This window comes from Erpetoichthys calabaricus, chromosome 12, assembly GCF_900747795.2.
Source record: "Erpetoichthys calabaricus chromosome 12, fErpCal1.3, whole genome shotgun sequence".
Lineage (NCBI taxonomy): Eukaryota > Metazoa > Chordata > Cladistia > Polypteriformes > Polypteridae > Erpetoichthys > Erpetoichthys calabaricus.
In genome coordinates this window covers 120,079,066-120,096,028 of record NC_041405.2, presented here as the reverse complement: position 1 = coordinate 120,096,028, position 16,963 = coordinate 120,079,066, and the positions used below count along the sequence as shown (strand labels likewise).

Here is a 16,963-nt window from a genome sequence, read left to right as displayed (position 1 = left end):
TGTTAGAGTCACTATGTTCCCCCATGTTTGTCGGGATTTTCCTTTAGTTAGCCCAAGTTTGTTTTCATATTCTAAGGACTTATTTAATTGGCAGCTCTAAATTGTCCTTATTAGAGTGAGCGTGAGGATGTCTATATGAATGTGATAGTGTATGTGATGTACTGGTACACATTCCAGTATTGCTCCAAAAGGGTCTAAATGCTTTCTGAAGATATTGAATGCCGTAATTGCTGTCATGTGTATAACACGTACATGGCATAAGCAGGGCTTGAAGGATAAGACAGATTTTTGTTAAGCACAATTGCACATGACCAAGACTGATTGGCAATTTAGAGTCCCCAATTGAGCTTTAGTTCTCTTTATCTGCTAAGGGACAGTAGTGAACTAATTTAGCAATTGCCACACCTGAAGACACCAACTTCTATGCAAACTGTACACAGAAGGTGCCCAGGGCCTGACTGTTACAAGATGGAATGCTCACCTGCTGCTCCATTTTATTGGCTGCACTGTATTTGTTTAGAGCCTTAATTATTGTGAAGCACAGTAGAGTGATTATAGATGAATAAAAACACATGTCCTGCTAGGAATTCACACTTAAAAACTTGACCATCCATTCAAGGATGACTGATCAGCAGACCCTCCTGAGACATAATGGTGTTAGAAGAACAGCATATCGGGCTCTGCAACATTTTAGCTACATCCCCACAGATGAGGCCTTTTCAATTGGCTGAAGTCGTTTGCCCAGGAGGGATGACAGTTAACTCTCTGCATGAGCTGAAGGACTGTTGTACCTATTAAATATTTAGCACTCTAAAAACGTGGAGGAAAAAATGAGCACTGCTTCTGGCATTAATCTCAGCAGTGCACAGTAACAGAAAAAATGCAATCTATGTGAAATTACTATTTTTATTTCCAATTCTTTTTCTGATAGTGCAGAATGTTATTTCAGTTGCCTTTGTTATGGCACTGCTACTGATTTCTTTACATCAAGTCTCAGAAAATTGTCTATCAACTTGTAAAAAAAAAAAGTAATTGCTAGATAGAGAATGGATATCTTCCTCTGTTTGTGCCTTTTTGCTTATTACTTTTGGGTGTTTGAAGTCATTTTTAATTAGACACTTTTTATCTAATGACTAATGTCTGCTTGTCTTTGAGACATAGCACTGCAGTCAGATGATTAAATTATGTAAAGATGTTCCTTGATACATTTTAATGCACATGGGGTTAGCATTGAATGCCTTATATAAAGTGTAAGCTGCTGTTTGGTGATTTGTTTTTTTTTTTGTTGTTATATCTTCAGTAGAATGCATTTCTTCTCTGTGGCTCTGAACAGTATATTAAATTCAGCCATATGTATGATCGGGTTGCCGTTTCTACAGGTCATATTTTTTAAGATCTTAGACAAACGAAAGGAGGCCGTTCAGTATGCCAAGTATCCTTGGCTTGGCAATAGCTAAATTGTTCAAGCAGTTCTTCCAGATACTACTTAAAAGTTGTCAGGTTTTCTGCTTCAGCTGCATGACTCAGTAGTTTTTCCCAGATAGCCACAATCTTTTGTGAAAAGAAGTGTTTCCTGGTTTCTGGCTTGAGCACACATCCTCCTCTTGTGCGTGAGTATGTGATATACTGTGGAACTGCAAAAGATCTACTTTATCTATGCCCTAGAGGGCTGGACCTCTTGTAGATGCCATTGCTCAAAAGTAAAGAGGCTGCGTTCCTTAATCTATCAGAGTAGAACTTGACTCCTAATTCCAGGATGCGCTTGTATGCTGTTTGATGAGCACCATCTAATGCTGCTATGTCTTTTTTTGTAGTATGATGACCAGAACAGCACACACTATAGCCTGAGGTGGTACCTGCCGCCAATTCAGGTTGCAAAGGTAGTCCAGCTCCTTCAGGATGGCATACCCATTAATGCCGTTTCAAGAAGGTCTCAAGAGTATAGAAGAGATACCAGGGAATGGGCCATTACATGAAGAGAGCTGGGGGACGTGTGGGCCAGTCAATAGCATCAATGCCTTCGTCATCCAGGAACTACCTGCACACTCTGGCCACACAAGGCCAAGCATTGTCCTGCACCACAAGGAACCTGGAGACCACTGCACCAGCATAAGGTCTGACAATGGCTCTGAGGATTTCATCCCGGTACCTAATATGGGCACCCTTAGACCATCACTGACCCACTGCCAAACTGGTCATGCTGGATGATTTTATAGGCTGCATAACTATTGATGTGCAGTTAGAGTGAGATGGTGGTAGTCCATCCATCCATTACTGAAGCGGTTTTGTCACTCACAGTGTCGCGGAGACCTGGAGCCTATCCACACAGTGTTGAATCCAAGGTGTAAGCCAATCCTGGGCTCACTTAACATAACACACACACATAGTCATACTGAGCTGATTTAGAGTCCTTGATTAATCTTAACAGGATATGACAGAAAACTCTAAAAATTCAATGACCAGACCTGGCTTCCAACACAGGCCCCAGAATCTCCAGCCACTTTGCTGTCATCTATTCATAATCATGAACACAAATCCAGTCCTTTAAGTATGTCAGTTCAAGCCAACCAATGTGTTACAGACTGCTCCTGAAATCTCCCAAAGCTTAGTTCTCAATCCCTAAACTCTGGAACTCCATCTGGACTCTGTCTCACTTGCAGGGTATGATATGACCAAATGCAATCGGAAAAAGGCAGTGAAGGTTCAATATCTTGTATCGTTGTGGAGATGACATTTATTCCCCTTTATTCCATATATCCATTTTCTGAGCTAATTTTCCAGCTACAGAGGTGTGCCACAATTTTACAAGGCACTTTAAAGAGCAAATGAGAATACAGTAAAAACACATGACTAGCAACAAAAATAGATGGGAGGAACTGTAGCCTAGCTCCTCAGCATTGAACATTGAACGTTGAACAATGGACACAAGACAGCTCATCATGGGATTCCAGACTGGCACACACTTTGGAAATTTAGAGCCACTTATTAACCTAGCATGTACGCCTTCGGGATTGTAATCTTTCTGCATAATTTAGAAGCCTAATTGCTACATACTGGTAATTTGTTACCTGTGGGAAATAATGACATGAATGAAGCACAGTCTTCTTCTTATTATCATGCCAACTACTAAGGTAGCATTTTTGTAATTGGCCACAGGGGCAGAGAAAACTCTGAAGAAATTGGAATTAGCATATAGAAAAGTAGTAATTAAAGTTTCAAATATAGCTAAGCAGTTAATCTGTCTATCTGTGAGTCTTTACTTTAAATAGCATCATTACATCCACAGATCTGCACCCATCACAAGGCGCTTTACAAAGCAAATAGGAATACAATACGGGTATCATGCCGAACAATGCATGACTGGAAACAAGAATGCCATATCGGCAGACACTTGGAGGAGCTTGGAAAAAATCTGAGATCAAGAATACAGAAGAAGGAACTATCCATCAAAACAGGAGGTGCTTTAGCAATGTAAAGCATTGCAGAACCCGATCCAAAAAGAACAGGAATCTGTAGGCAGAATGTAAATGCTGCTGTCACCAGAGCCTCACAAAACAAACAGACGTTTGTAGATAACTTCATGCAGTAGGCCGCTTATAATGAAAGAACGCTTAACGGAGAAAACATGAGCATCAGGTTTATGTGAATTAAGCAGCACAGATGGGTATTATGGGATATTATAGTGCACTGTCTTATACCTGATGATTTTGAATCTTACGGAGCATCAATATAGTTGAGCGAGCTAAAGACGAGTTTCATGACAGATATTGACAGAATAGACACTGCCTACTTTGCTGCCGAAAGCATTTATAGAATGACTTTAAATTATACCCTTGTAAACACCATAATACTTTATTGGTTAAATGTTTGCCCCATGGTGTACAACTGTAATGTTGGATTCTACAGACTAAAAGATGAGAAAGTCTTATTTAACATGTTTAGTTAAATTTAGGAATTGAAGCTTAATGGGCATGGAGCAATTATTGAAAAACTACCATTATACTTGCTGTTTGAGTGTCTATGTATGTGAGTGGGGTCTGCAGTGGACCCCACACTGTACAGAGCTATTTTCTGCCTTGTGCCCAGTACGTCTAGGATGGCCTTTGGCCCTGCACAACTGTGAGTTGGTTAAGTAAGTTTAAAAATGCTATGTTTTATATATATGCTGTGTATATATTTCAGACCATAAGACCCTTTCTTAAAGAACCCAGGAATGGAAATTTAGGAATGATTGCCAGTGTAGGTCAATTTCACGAAAGAATAATCAGATGTCTGTTGGGTTATCTGCTTGAAAAGTGAATGAATGACAATCCTGCTGCCATTACATTTAGTAAATAAGACTTTGAATGTCAGTCTGTTGGAAGTCAAACTCAAATCTGTTGCTGAAGTCTGCTTGTCTGTCTTTGTGTTTCTGCAGCAAACCCTAGAGAACAACTTGACGAACCTGATGAAACGCAATGGTGAATTAGAAAACCAGATGGGAAAGTTGATCCAGATCTGTCAGCAAGTGGAGGTAAGCATTCTGCCAGTGGAATAGTCAATTGCTGTTGTTTATTTCTTTTAAACGATGCCAAACCAAGTGTGATAGGATATCAGATTTGATTGCTTCCCTATGGCTCCATACACTTGTCGGCAGTTATCAAGCAGCATAAGAGTGTTTGGAGTTACAGTTAGTAACCACAATTCACCTTACACCAGATAGACAAAAAACAAACTACTGCCAAGCCGCATTGACGCGTACCACGTCGTGTTGTGTGTTTTGTTTCAAAATGTCTGGATGGGAATAGGCTTGGAATAATAATGATATTGTCAAGGTGAAATGCCAAAAGAGACACATATGTTTATTACAAAGTAAAAAAAAATCGAGCTGCTTCCATTGATGTGCATTTGCTTGTTATTCAAGGGGTGAATATCTTCTGTGGACCTAGCAGTTTGGGTGACGCTGCCTTAACCTTACAACTCCCTCATCAAGTCAGTGGATGTTTTTTTTTTTTTTTTGGCTGCCAGCAGTTTTACTCAAATGCTGCCAAGCTCTCTTAAACCTATTGTAGTTCTGATCCTTCCAGCTTATTTGTGGAACTAATTGAACTGGGAGGCAGCCCTCCCGAGAAGTCATTAGTCGCTCACTAACAATTCATTGATTGAAAAGCCCCTCAGATTAAAGGATGAAGTGACGTTTTGTTGTGTGACACCTGTTCTGTTTTTTGTCTCACTTGGTTTTCGATACTCAGATGCATCACACTGTGATAAGAAAGCTAAAATACTACAAGTTTGTGTTTCTGTTACTGAAAAAATGTAGGGACCCATTTTGCAGTTTCTTCATCAGAAGACCACTTTAAGTGAGTTGTTGTAGTGTGTGGACCGATATGATTTACTTCACTCAGTTCAGGCGTTTAAAAGATGAAAGCAACACAAAACAAACTATTATGCTTTAATTTGGCAATGTAATTCAGTGGTTTCTCACTTTCATATGCTCACAGCGGATGAATCAGAATCATTCTAGAAACCATGAAACAACAGAATCTGAAATGGATGACAAACAACTGGCATCATTTCTAAATTTTACACGCTAAGAAAAGCAAATTGAGTAAGAATAGAGTTGTTTATAATCAGAAAAGGGAGAGCAGAATATTTATAATACTGAAGCCCTAATCAGAAAAGTCGTATTATCATTCATGGTTTTGAATATACAAATTAAAAACCATGAGCTGTTACAAATCACTACACTTACTAATAATCTCATAACTGTACAGATTAAATAGCTGTTTTTATTTCATCAAGTAACAGAAATGGCCACAGTTTACTTTTGTTCATAGTCCTTAAATGGTCATTATTATACAGTGTTTATAATGTATATATAATTCATATGGTCTTGGTTAAAATTGTTGTTGGGCAAAGCACAGCATTAGGAATAACAGTAAAAAAGAAATAAAAGTCTTGAACATTGATCACTTATATTATTATGCTTTTTATATATTGTGCATGGGCGGAGTGGTGGCTCTGAGCATAGGAATCTGTGCCAGCAATCGGAGAGTTGTCTGTTCGGATCCCGTAAACACAAAAAGTGACTCTACTCTGCTGGACCCTTGAGCAAGGCCATTAACCTGCATGCAGCCCTGAAAGCAGGTGCCCCAACTTACAGGGAAAATGTGGTGTTTGGTGGCAGAACTGGCACTCTAGTCACCATCAAAAACCTCACATTGTTCCAGTGTGGCGCTGAGGTGTCACCCACTGCACTCAGGTCCCAATCCAGGTGGTTCATTGTGTGGTGGGGTGCAGCAACATGCTATCAGTGCACGCTCCCAGCCTCTCCCTCTATATATGTATCTACTTCCCTCCCTACTGTTTATTTAGATTACTTGAGTATGGTTGTGTGGACGGTAGTGAGTATGACAAATAATTTTGGTATACTCTGCATTTTCATAATCTTGGTTCAGAATTGCCACCATAAGTTAGCACCTCCAGAAGTGTGCGGCATCTGTTAACATATTGGAACATATGGAGGTGTAAGCCAGTGGTATAACATATAACGCTGCTGCCTCCTCTACTCTGGAGACCCGAGTTTGAATTCAGGCCTTTTCACTTTTTGAGTGGCCTTTACACATTCTCTCTTTATCTCAATGGGAGACTCTGAGTACTTTTTTGCTATATATATATATTTCCCTATATATTTTGCTTTTTTTAAATATATTTCAAATGTCTACATGTTAAAGTTTATTGGTGGCTTTTTTGTGGATGATTTTGTGGTTGGTTTGGCACACTTGGTTGGCAGTGTATGCTTAGTTTGTTGAAAGACTACTCTTTGGCTCTTTCATTATCGTTTCTAGGTGCACTTCTTCCATGTCAAATTAAAATCCTTGTTGACTTGCCATCACCATCTTGCCCATAGTAGCTTTCGGCTTTCAAGAATAAAAAAAAAGAATATAGCATTAATAAATGAGTAAAGTATTAAGAATGAGAAATCCCACAGTATTTGGCCTTTGTTTATGATGTTAAATTGGCCCTAGTGTGTGCGTCTTTACCCTGCAGTGGTCCGGCACCCTTTCCAGGTATTGTTCCTGCTTTGTGACCAATACTTCTTGAGATAAGCTCCAGCTTACCTGTGACCCTGCCCAAGAGAAAGAAAATATATGGATGGATGGTTATTTCTGCAATGTGTGTGTATTGCTATCTGAGTTTTGGCATGGGAGCGAGGACCTAACACCCAAAATAACTTTCATTAGCTGTGCATAGACAGCCAGTTACAAGTAGATGCAGTGGTTCATGTGTGAGTCTGTCTCTTTTGTTGCCATGCTCTCTAAAATGTACAACTCATTAAGCTTCAGTAAAGTTGTGCAGAAGATATCCTGAATGGATAACAGCTATTTTCAGCTTTCAGCGTCAAGTTTTTTGCTCAGTTTCCTTTGCTCTTGTACTGAAACCCCAGCAGTTTAAAGTGCACAAACTGGAGGAATTGCAAGTGGTTGTTTTGGGAGGATGCAAATATGCAACATAAGCAAATATTCCAAAATCCAAAAATATCTGAAATTCCTTTGGTCCCAGGCATTGTGGATTAGGGATGCTCTAACTGTATTTCTTTACATGATTCTGAACATTCCTAAGCAGAAACTGTAACATCAACCTATTATGATTTGAAATTTTAAAATCCGATGCGAAATGGACAAAAGTATTGCACCAACTACTAAGATGAAAAGACTGACGCACACACCAAATGACAGTTAAACCCAATAACCAATGTATTTACTTAACAATAAAAGATTGTACTTTGAAAAGTAGTACTATCCTACTATTGTGGCCACAGGCAATGATTCATAGAATAACAGACGCCAACTGGGCTGCAAACCACTTCTGTTTTTGTGCTGTTTCTTATGTCACATTACTCGTCCAGCACCTCAATTACTTTCCACTACAGTCTCCACCCTCCTTCTTGAACCTTCCTGGACTTGCAAATATTCTCATTTGATAGAATGCAGCTCAGCAAACCTTTCACTGTAAGTCATGTATCTGGCTCCGCCCACCTTCCAGGTAATCTGCTGACTACTACAGTATCACAAAGACACTATTATTAATCTCTGTACTTACACATGTATCAGCATCCTGGTGTGATCCAGGAATTTTTCAGGATGCCGCCTCATTTCTTTAACGAGAATCCAGAATTGTCCTGTGGTCTCCCTCTGAATATGATGAACCCAGTATCTGCATTCATGATGCTGATGGCACCTCCTCTTCAGCACACTGATTTCCACTATTAAAAGCACAAAATCATAAAATCACCTCACATCCCACAAAATATTGACAGGGACTGATGTCAAACATTATTTTCCCTGGAAAATACTTCTTTAAAAAAACACTTGAAAATCTTTGCAAAATGCCACCAAAAGATAAAAATAAAAAGTTGCAAAATGCATTTAAAAAGTTTGAAAAAGCCAAACAGATTCTGGTAATGTGAAACGCTCAAGTCTGAATAGGCCCTTCATCTTGTTATAGTACTACGTGCATTTCAGACCTGAGGTGCACTTGGTTGCTCTCCTCTGCATAACTTCAAGTGCTGCTGTGCCTTGTTTGTAGTTTGGGGACAAGAACTCAACATAACACTCCATGTGCAGACTTACTACTGCTTTGTACAGTCTTGAGCATAATGTCCCTTAATTTATATTCGACAATTTTCAACAATATAACCTAACATTTTATTGTCTTTTTAATTGCTTCTGCATATTGCTTAGACAATGGGAATGTTGTGTCGACATTAACCACCTAAATCCTTTTCAGAAGTTCCTTCCTATAAGACAGTGTCTTCCATCTTGTATTTATGATTTAACATTCCTTTTGCCAACTTGTAGCACTTTGAATTTTGAAAGTTACCTCTGATACCAGTAGCTTCTAATTTCAAAATTGCTGGACTTTATCAAAAGTCTGAGTAAACTGTTCTGTGCTTGGCTTTTGTTCACGACTGCAGAAGCCTGTTCAAAACATGTAGTAGATTGATTTAGTAGGATCTTCCTCTCATAAATCCATGTTGACTGTTATTTAGTATGATATTTTCATACTGGTACTTTTCTAATTTATTTTTTACTATGGATTCATATATTTTTTTGGCATAGAACTAAGACTTATTGGTTTGTAATTACCAGCACCCATTTTTCCTCTTTGTGTAGATTAGAGTCATAATTTCAACTTTCTAGTGTTCTGTTACATGTTCTTAAATAATGTCTTTTATTTCTTTCAATACGATGGGTACAATCCAATCACATGTAGGGGTTTTAAAGTATTAAAGACCTAAAGCACATCAGACTCTTCATCTTTAAACTCTATATACAGCTCTGCAGTATTTTGTTGGAGTAAGAAACCAGGGCATAGCACATATATTCCTTGATATCGTGATAGAGTTTGTCATCTCTGTTTGTTTGACTGCTGCCTAAAACAGATTTACACAAGGTATATGACTTTATCCAAAAGTGATATATTCCCTACCATTGCATTCCAAGCCAATGGAAAGAAAAAAATCTTTTTAAATGCATGAATATTGATTGATGCTGATTAGGATGCTCTAATGCTTACTAAGTGTTACTTTGATTACTTCAAGTTGGTCGTGCCAGCATATTTTACTGATGATGATTTTTTTTTGTGCTTTTTTTTGGTGTCTTGTGTCAAGTGAAAAAGCTAAAGTCACCAAGTGATTTACCCTCTTCATCAATTCCTCTTCTTACTCAACAGGTAAACACAGCCATGCATGAAGCCAAATTAATGGAAGAGTGTGATGAGCTGGTGGAAATCATTCGGCAAAGGAAGCAAGTAATTGCTGTTAAAATCAAGGAATCTAAGGTAGGCCTCTATACCGAGTTCTGTTTGTCTGCCATGCTGCTGAGAGGCACTGTTTAACTTTGTTTTTCTAATCGCTGTTACAGATCAAGGAAAGAGAAAAGGACTGTGTGTTTGTGTACTTACACAGTACAGGAATTTCTTCACTTTTTTACTGAGCGTGATCTCCCTGATACTTTGCATGTTCTCATTTTGACGGCTGTTTACAAATTTGCTTCTGTAGTGTTCTCTAATTTCACACTCTTATATTGAAAACACGACTTGATTAATTTGTATTGAACATAAATGAGAGGAGACCATTCTGTCTGTCAAGCTAGTTTCCTTTATAATCAAGTGAATCTCAACTTCAGGTTGTGACAGATATCATCTATTATATCCATATTGGAATTTCACTATACTCTGACTGTACCACTACCTCTGCTGCTACTGTATTGTGCAATATAAAGACGCTATAAGGGTATAAACTCGGATAATGACATAATAAGGAAACATGTTTTGGTAATACCTTATAATAAATTTCATTAATAAATCTTTACAAAACTTTGGAATGGATAAATAGTTGCAAATTTAGATAAGGTAGTACAAAAACATCATCAACTAATGAATAAATGATTTTTAAAGATTTGAAGAAGCACTATATAACATTTTTAATGACTTATTAATAAAAGTAATTAAAAAGTGTTACTAGTTATATGAATTGTCATTTAATGAATGAATGTTTAAGTACATATGAACTAATAAGTCATAAACAAACATTAGCAGATTGTTAATGAAAGTTATTATAAAGTGTTGCCATATCTCTCTATTATAATAAAAAAATCCTGGGACGAGACATGACTTTTTCAGAGAGATACTTTCAAGTCCCGCGAGGCAAGACATTGTGCCAAGAGATTTAACCACGCCTTGGGCTGGAAATAAAAGACAAAGAGTAGATGACAAAGTAGAACGTTGTAAAGAATTTAAAAACGTTGGCGTGATACACTTGCAGAGCAGGTTAGAGATAATGAAAGTGATAAAATTCTAAGGTCTCAAAAAAAATGATAGTAAAGATTGCATTAGTGCAAACAAACAGAAATGATTACTCGGTGAAATAACGGAACAGTGAAAAGAGATCGAATATATTCGGATTTAAACTTTAAGTCGGAGACTTGTAGATCGTCAAATTTGTGTTGCCATCAGGGAAAAGTAGTGTTTCTTGCTAATGAAGAGGCGTATCCACGAGAACTAAAAGATTTGTTGTTTGGTGAAAGTGAAATCCACATATGCGAGCAGCAGAGATGCGAAGTGGCTGGTGTGTAGCGCTGGCCGGAGGGGTTGGCGAGCGAAGAGAGCAGGGGGCAAAGCCCCCTAGTTTCATTTAAATTTTTAATCTTTTTTTTTCCTTGTCTAAGTGTTGTTGCCGATAACCACCTACTCAACACTCCAATACAGGTCTGGCCCCAGGGGGTCATTAACCCGGGTTATCCCAATGTTCTCAAGTAGAATGTTACTTTGTTGGATTTATGAGACTTTATGACATAATGCCCCATAGTAGTGGGTAAGACACATTTCTTAAAATTTTGCAGCGGAGGTAGGTCTGCTCCAATCGTTCATCCACTTGTCTCTCTCTGAAGTGCTCCTGCAATTCTGTATCCCTTCCATTTGAACCTTCACTCCATTTTCCTCTCCACTGTGGCTTAAATGACACTGACAGAGGATTCTTCATAATTACTTTACGGGTCAGAAACACATTACAAAATTGAGGTACCTCTCGGGACATGGTGTCTAATGGTAGCCACAAACACTTGAGCCCTTTTTATGTTTGTTTGTTTGTTTAATTTAAAGGGGCAGGTTCCCTTGTTCTCAGTAATAAGGAATAAAACCTTACTGGCTTCCTCCTATCCTGTCATTGCATCTCTCTGTCCCTGGTGATTATCCTTTAGAACCCCTTTTATGATTTTAAACCATTCTTTCTCATATTGACCCGTGACTACCTATGCTGACTTTTAGGGAGCTTTTTGTTCCTCTTTATGAAGCCTTTTCCTTCCCCTGTTTCCACCTGCTCCTTCTACCCTGTACTAGCAAAAAATACTGCTTGTATTTATATACCATAGAAACTTACCTTCCGTATATTCAACTTACAGGAATTCAACCTTACATAAATTAATGACAGAACATAAAAATATAAAAGAAGGACAAGAGAACATAAATTGAAATAATTCACCATGCAATATTGTGCAAGAAACCTCTCATCCTGTCGAAGTATATTCTTGCACGTTTAGACAGCAGTACCAGAACGAAAGAAACACTGACTGGATACTCTCACTCTCCCTCACCTATTTCACCTAACATATTTTCTCATGTCTAGATATCAACTGGCTAATTGTCATTTTTGTAAAACAGTGCTCAATTCTAAATCTGACTGTTTTGGACTGCGGTGTTCTGTCTGACACAAAATAATGTTATTCTACATGGGAGGTTGTATTTGAAACTTGTAATGCATATTCATATGTGAAGTGAGTGATATTATTGGGTATTAGTTGAGCCATGTTTCCAGTTATTTTAGAGTCAATAAAGTGATGCCCAAAGACATTTTACTATAAATATACTATATACAGAGGAATCCTGGTGTAACGAAATTCATGGGATTATAAAAATATTTCATTATAATGCATATGGAGAAAATACATATACTATTGTGACTGGTGTTGCCAGTTATTTGCCATCTCTAATGGTAGTGACGCAATGACAGCTGAATAGCTGCTGTGCTGCATCTGGTAAACAGTAAACCAAGGACAAAATAATTGGTTATCCTCAGCAGGATCAGGCTTACAACATAACTTGCTTCTCACACGATGTTTCAAACATTTAACGCCAAGCTTTGACCTGCTCTTCTTCACAGTCTCCTGGTCACAGAATGGGCCCGGAAATCTTTAACAGCACCTGCTTCTTTAGATAGAGTCAACTGACATATGAAAGTTATTTGACTCCACGCCAGGGCTTCTGGTGACTTGGTATGACTTGTGGGGTGTACTTCCAGGTTGTTTGAAAACCAGGGCAATCCGTCCCACCTGTGGCACTCAGGAACTCCATTCAGGGCTACACTTCCGTACTCTACTTCCCATGGACTCCTGCGGGTATCCAATCTGGGACACCTAACATATGGGGGATGGAGCTGCTCCTGGCCTCCAGCTTCTGCTTGTCTATCCCCTGGCACTTTCCAACTTGCCAAGTGGTCATGCTGTTGTCCAGTCGGGATGCCCATCTGCTCTTCATGGCACTCACAATCCACAGTTCATTGTGTAAAGAAAAATGACCCTGATAATGTAAAATGACTCTGAATGTAAAAACCTGTGGCCTCATTCTAAAAAGTCATCCAAAAATATTTAATCTAAAATTTCATAGAGTTAATTTTATATGAAAATTGGGATTCAGAAAACCCAAAATCGATATGAAAATATTCTTATGCATAACCAAAGTAATTTGTACAAACTTTTCTTTGTGAGGATTCACTGGTAGGCTATAGCTCTCTCCCAGATAGAAGACTTACTTATAAAAGCTTACTTAGGTGAAAGCAAAAACAAGCAAATAAGAAAATAATGCTTTAGGGACAACTAAAATAAGAATGACATTAACATGCTGATGCAAGCCAGCAGAAGAGTAATGCAGAAGGACTATATAGAGCAAGAATTAGAAGGACGGATTCATTTCCTTTAAATAAAACTTATGCAGTACTAATATTCACTATGTTGATTTTGCTGTGGACTATAATAAAGCACCTACTGTTCTAGACTGGTCGGTCATATGTCAGACTGGTCACCATCAAGTCTTGCTTGCTTTCCTGATTTTGGTCACATTCTTTGTTGAGTGCCATTGCCACAGCCTGCCAAGCAATATCTTTTGATATTCCATTAACCAGCCAACACAATAACAGATAAAAATATTTGCCTGCTCCTCTGTCATTAGAATATCTATCTATCTATCTATCTATCTATCTATCTATCTATCTATCTATCTATCTATCTATCTATCTATCTATCTATCTATCTATCTATCTATCTATCTATCTATCTATCTATCTATCTATCTATCTATCATAATCCTTTAGCTCTTCATGTAAACCCAATCAGATCATGGTCAGTTTAGGGCATGGAAGGACAGTTAAACTGATCAATGTTCCTGCATAGACATTTTACCTAATATTATTTTCAGATATCCAAACATGACTTTCTGCTAGTTCCTTCATTGTGCCCAGTGCTAGTAGCAAAGGTTCTGACTATGTCAACTCCATACTGGATTAAAGAATTGGTGGATAGATGGGACAGACATGTTAAAAGTTATTTTTCATAACTACCTAAAAATGTGTGGAAGGTTCAAAATATACCAAATCCCCCTGTCATCCAATGTGCTGTTTCTCAGAGGGGAAATCTTACATAGAGTTTTTCACAGGACTTCTTCCATCACATGTGTTGTTTGCTTGTCATACCCCTGTTAGCGAACTGATTGCTCTTCGACCAGTGTAGAATCACAGAAAGCCTGTGTGTTATGTTTCAGTTCCATATTTCCTATCACAAATGTTTTAGAACACCCCCCATTTTCCTGTTTTTACTGAAATTTCAGGAGTTTAATTCCAGTGACTAACCTGAAATGGTAAAAAGGTAAGCAGTAAACTGCCAAAGGTTAAAAATAAAGTTTAGGTTATAAAAAACAGAAAAATGCCATTTTCAGAGTTATATCGAAAGGCTTTATTCAGGGAACAAGTAATGAATTAACAACCTACAGCTTTTCTGCAGCAATGGAAGTTTATTCAGTCTTGAAAGTTGATACAAACAGTTCCTGCAGGTGTTCCAACTTTTGTTGATTACTTGCTATGTCTGTGTAAAAGCTGTGCTGGAGCAAATGGTGTTGCTACATATCTGAAGAATTATTTGGATAATATTGTATCATATATATTGCTATAATAATGACGTGAAAAAGGGAAATTAACAAAGGAAGACAGACAGGCAGACTATAATAACCCTTAAAAGTGTAGGTCTTTCCTTTAGAGGAATTTCAAAGAAAACCAAGGGGTCATTAAGTCCAGTTTCCTACACCATCAAAAGGAATTTGGAAACTCTGACAGGAACAGCTGTGGTAGACCCAAAACCACAACAGAATGAGAGGATACACTTCTGAGAGTCAACAGCTTGCATGATAGGCATCTCACAGGACAACAGCTTCAAGCACAGTTTAATAGCTGTGCAGTGTCCATATGTCCAATTGTCCATTTGGTCTATGCTTTAATTTCAGAGTAAGTTGAGATTTGGGATAATTTTGCACATGTTTTTAAAAATAAGACTCCTGGTTTATTGGCCTGTTTACAGCCTTAGAGTAATTGCCTTTTCAAGGGATACCTGATTGCCTTGTCCTCTATATTATTTTGGAGGCAAACACATTACCTTTGTCTAGCATTAATTTAGTCTCTTACGCTTTAATAGCTGATCTCAATCTGCTGTTTAACTTGGAGACGGAATAGACGTTATTATTTTTAAGAAAATAGTTCTTAGCTTTCTTCTCAATAAACTAGTAATTTACTTTTCTGGTCTACTTCTTCTTTTGTATTAAAGCAAATAAAGATGTACTGTGCAGAGTGAGTTAGAAATTGTTCTGCTTACTTTTGTGGGGAGCCTCGAGATCAGGTTAGATTTGTAGGCACTAATGAGATGACAGGAATGCTTAATATTTTATTGTGAAGCTTGGATTTTTGTTGATGTCCAGCTGTGTACTTTAATGTAAACGTCAGGAGAATATTTATGGCACCTGAAGAAAATGAAATGCAAGCAATCATGCTGAAAACAGAGAGAAAAATAAAATATGCTATTGTCTAAAAGTTACAAATTATATAGTCTGTCAAGATTTCTTGCTTTTTCTCAGAAACCAGTAAGGAGAAGCAGAAAGAAGACCGTGTCTAACTGCTGCTCACCTTCAGACTGCTGGCTGAGCTGCTGACCTGTCAGATTTTACAGCATGTACAGAATGATTCAGAGCAGGCTGGGTGTAAGATGCCGCCATCTGGCAGTGCCATGAAAAAAGAAGTGTTAATATGGAGAGATGGAAGCAGACAGATTCTACTGTGATGTGCTGGCTTTTTGTTACACTAGTTTGAAACAGGACCGTCGCAAAGACAATTTAATTAAACTAATTAATAATAATAATAATAATGCATTTTATTTATAGGGGCACTTTACATTAGCTGTAAATCTCAAAGTGCAACATAAAAAGTTTAAACAAAAGCAATTATTAATAATTTAATTATTAAATAAATTGGGCGGCACAGTGGCGCAGTGGTAGCTCTGCTACCTCGCACTAAGGAGACCTGGGTTCGCTTCCCGGGTCCTCCCTGCGTGGAGTTTGCATGTTCTCCCCGTGTCTGCGTGGGTTTCCTCCGGGCGCTCCGGTTTCCTCCCACAATCCAAAGACATGCAGGTTAGGTGGATTGGCGATTCTAAATTGGCCCTAGTGTGTGCTTGGTGTGTGGGTGTGTTTGTGTGTGTCCTGCGGTGGGTTGGCACACTGCCTGGGATTGGTTCCTGCCTTGTGCCCTGTGTTGGCTGGGATTGGCTCCAGCAGACCCCTGTGACCCTGTGTTCAGATTCAGCGGGTTGGAAAATGGATGGATGGATAAATAAATTAATAATTTATTAAAAACTAGTCATTTAGCCCGTTACAATAACGGGCGCTAGAACAGTAGTGCATAAACATTAGTAGGAACAGTCTATATTAAATGGCAAGGGACTTTGACCTCATTCTTTTTGTTGGTCGTATTTTTCTTTCTTTCAGCCTTTCTTTTGTTGATGTTTACTTGCTGAGCTGACCGTTCTTCGTGGGCTGCCGCAGTGTATTGTGTGTGTTTAATTTTCTGTGACAGTAATACTGTCTTGTACAGCTCTATTCAATAAGGGCGCGTAGATAATTTAGTTCAAATGGCTCTGGAATATGTGAAGAGCAACAGGTGCAGATCTTTATTTACGCGTGCCTTTATTCGCTGCGCCCAATTGAGGTCGTCCTTTTTTTATTGAAGGATACCGTCTTGTACGTCCGTAATATACGTCCGTACATCCGTAATATACCTTTAATTTTCTCTGGCGGTAATACAGGCGTGCACGTCGGTAATATGCCTTTAATT

The 16,963-nt window shown here is 38.3% G+C and overlaps 1 protein-coding gene across 4 annotated transcripts in view; it reads left to right on the top strand.

Moving 5' to 3' along the window:
- mid2 (midline 2) overlaps positions 1-16,963 on the top strand; it is a 494,772-nt gene that overhangs the window by 380,077 nt on the left and 97,732 nt on the right. For all 4 annotated transcript variants that reach the window (XM_028816075.2, XM_028816074.2, XM_028816073.2 and 1 more), the window contains exons 3-4: positions 4,418-4,513; positions 9,715-9,822. In XM_028816075.2, coding sequence (XP_028671908.2) covers positions 4,418-4,513; positions 9,715-9,822 — 204 coding nt within the window. The remainder of the gene's footprint in view (positions 1-4,417; positions 4,514-9,714; positions 9,823-16,963) is intronic.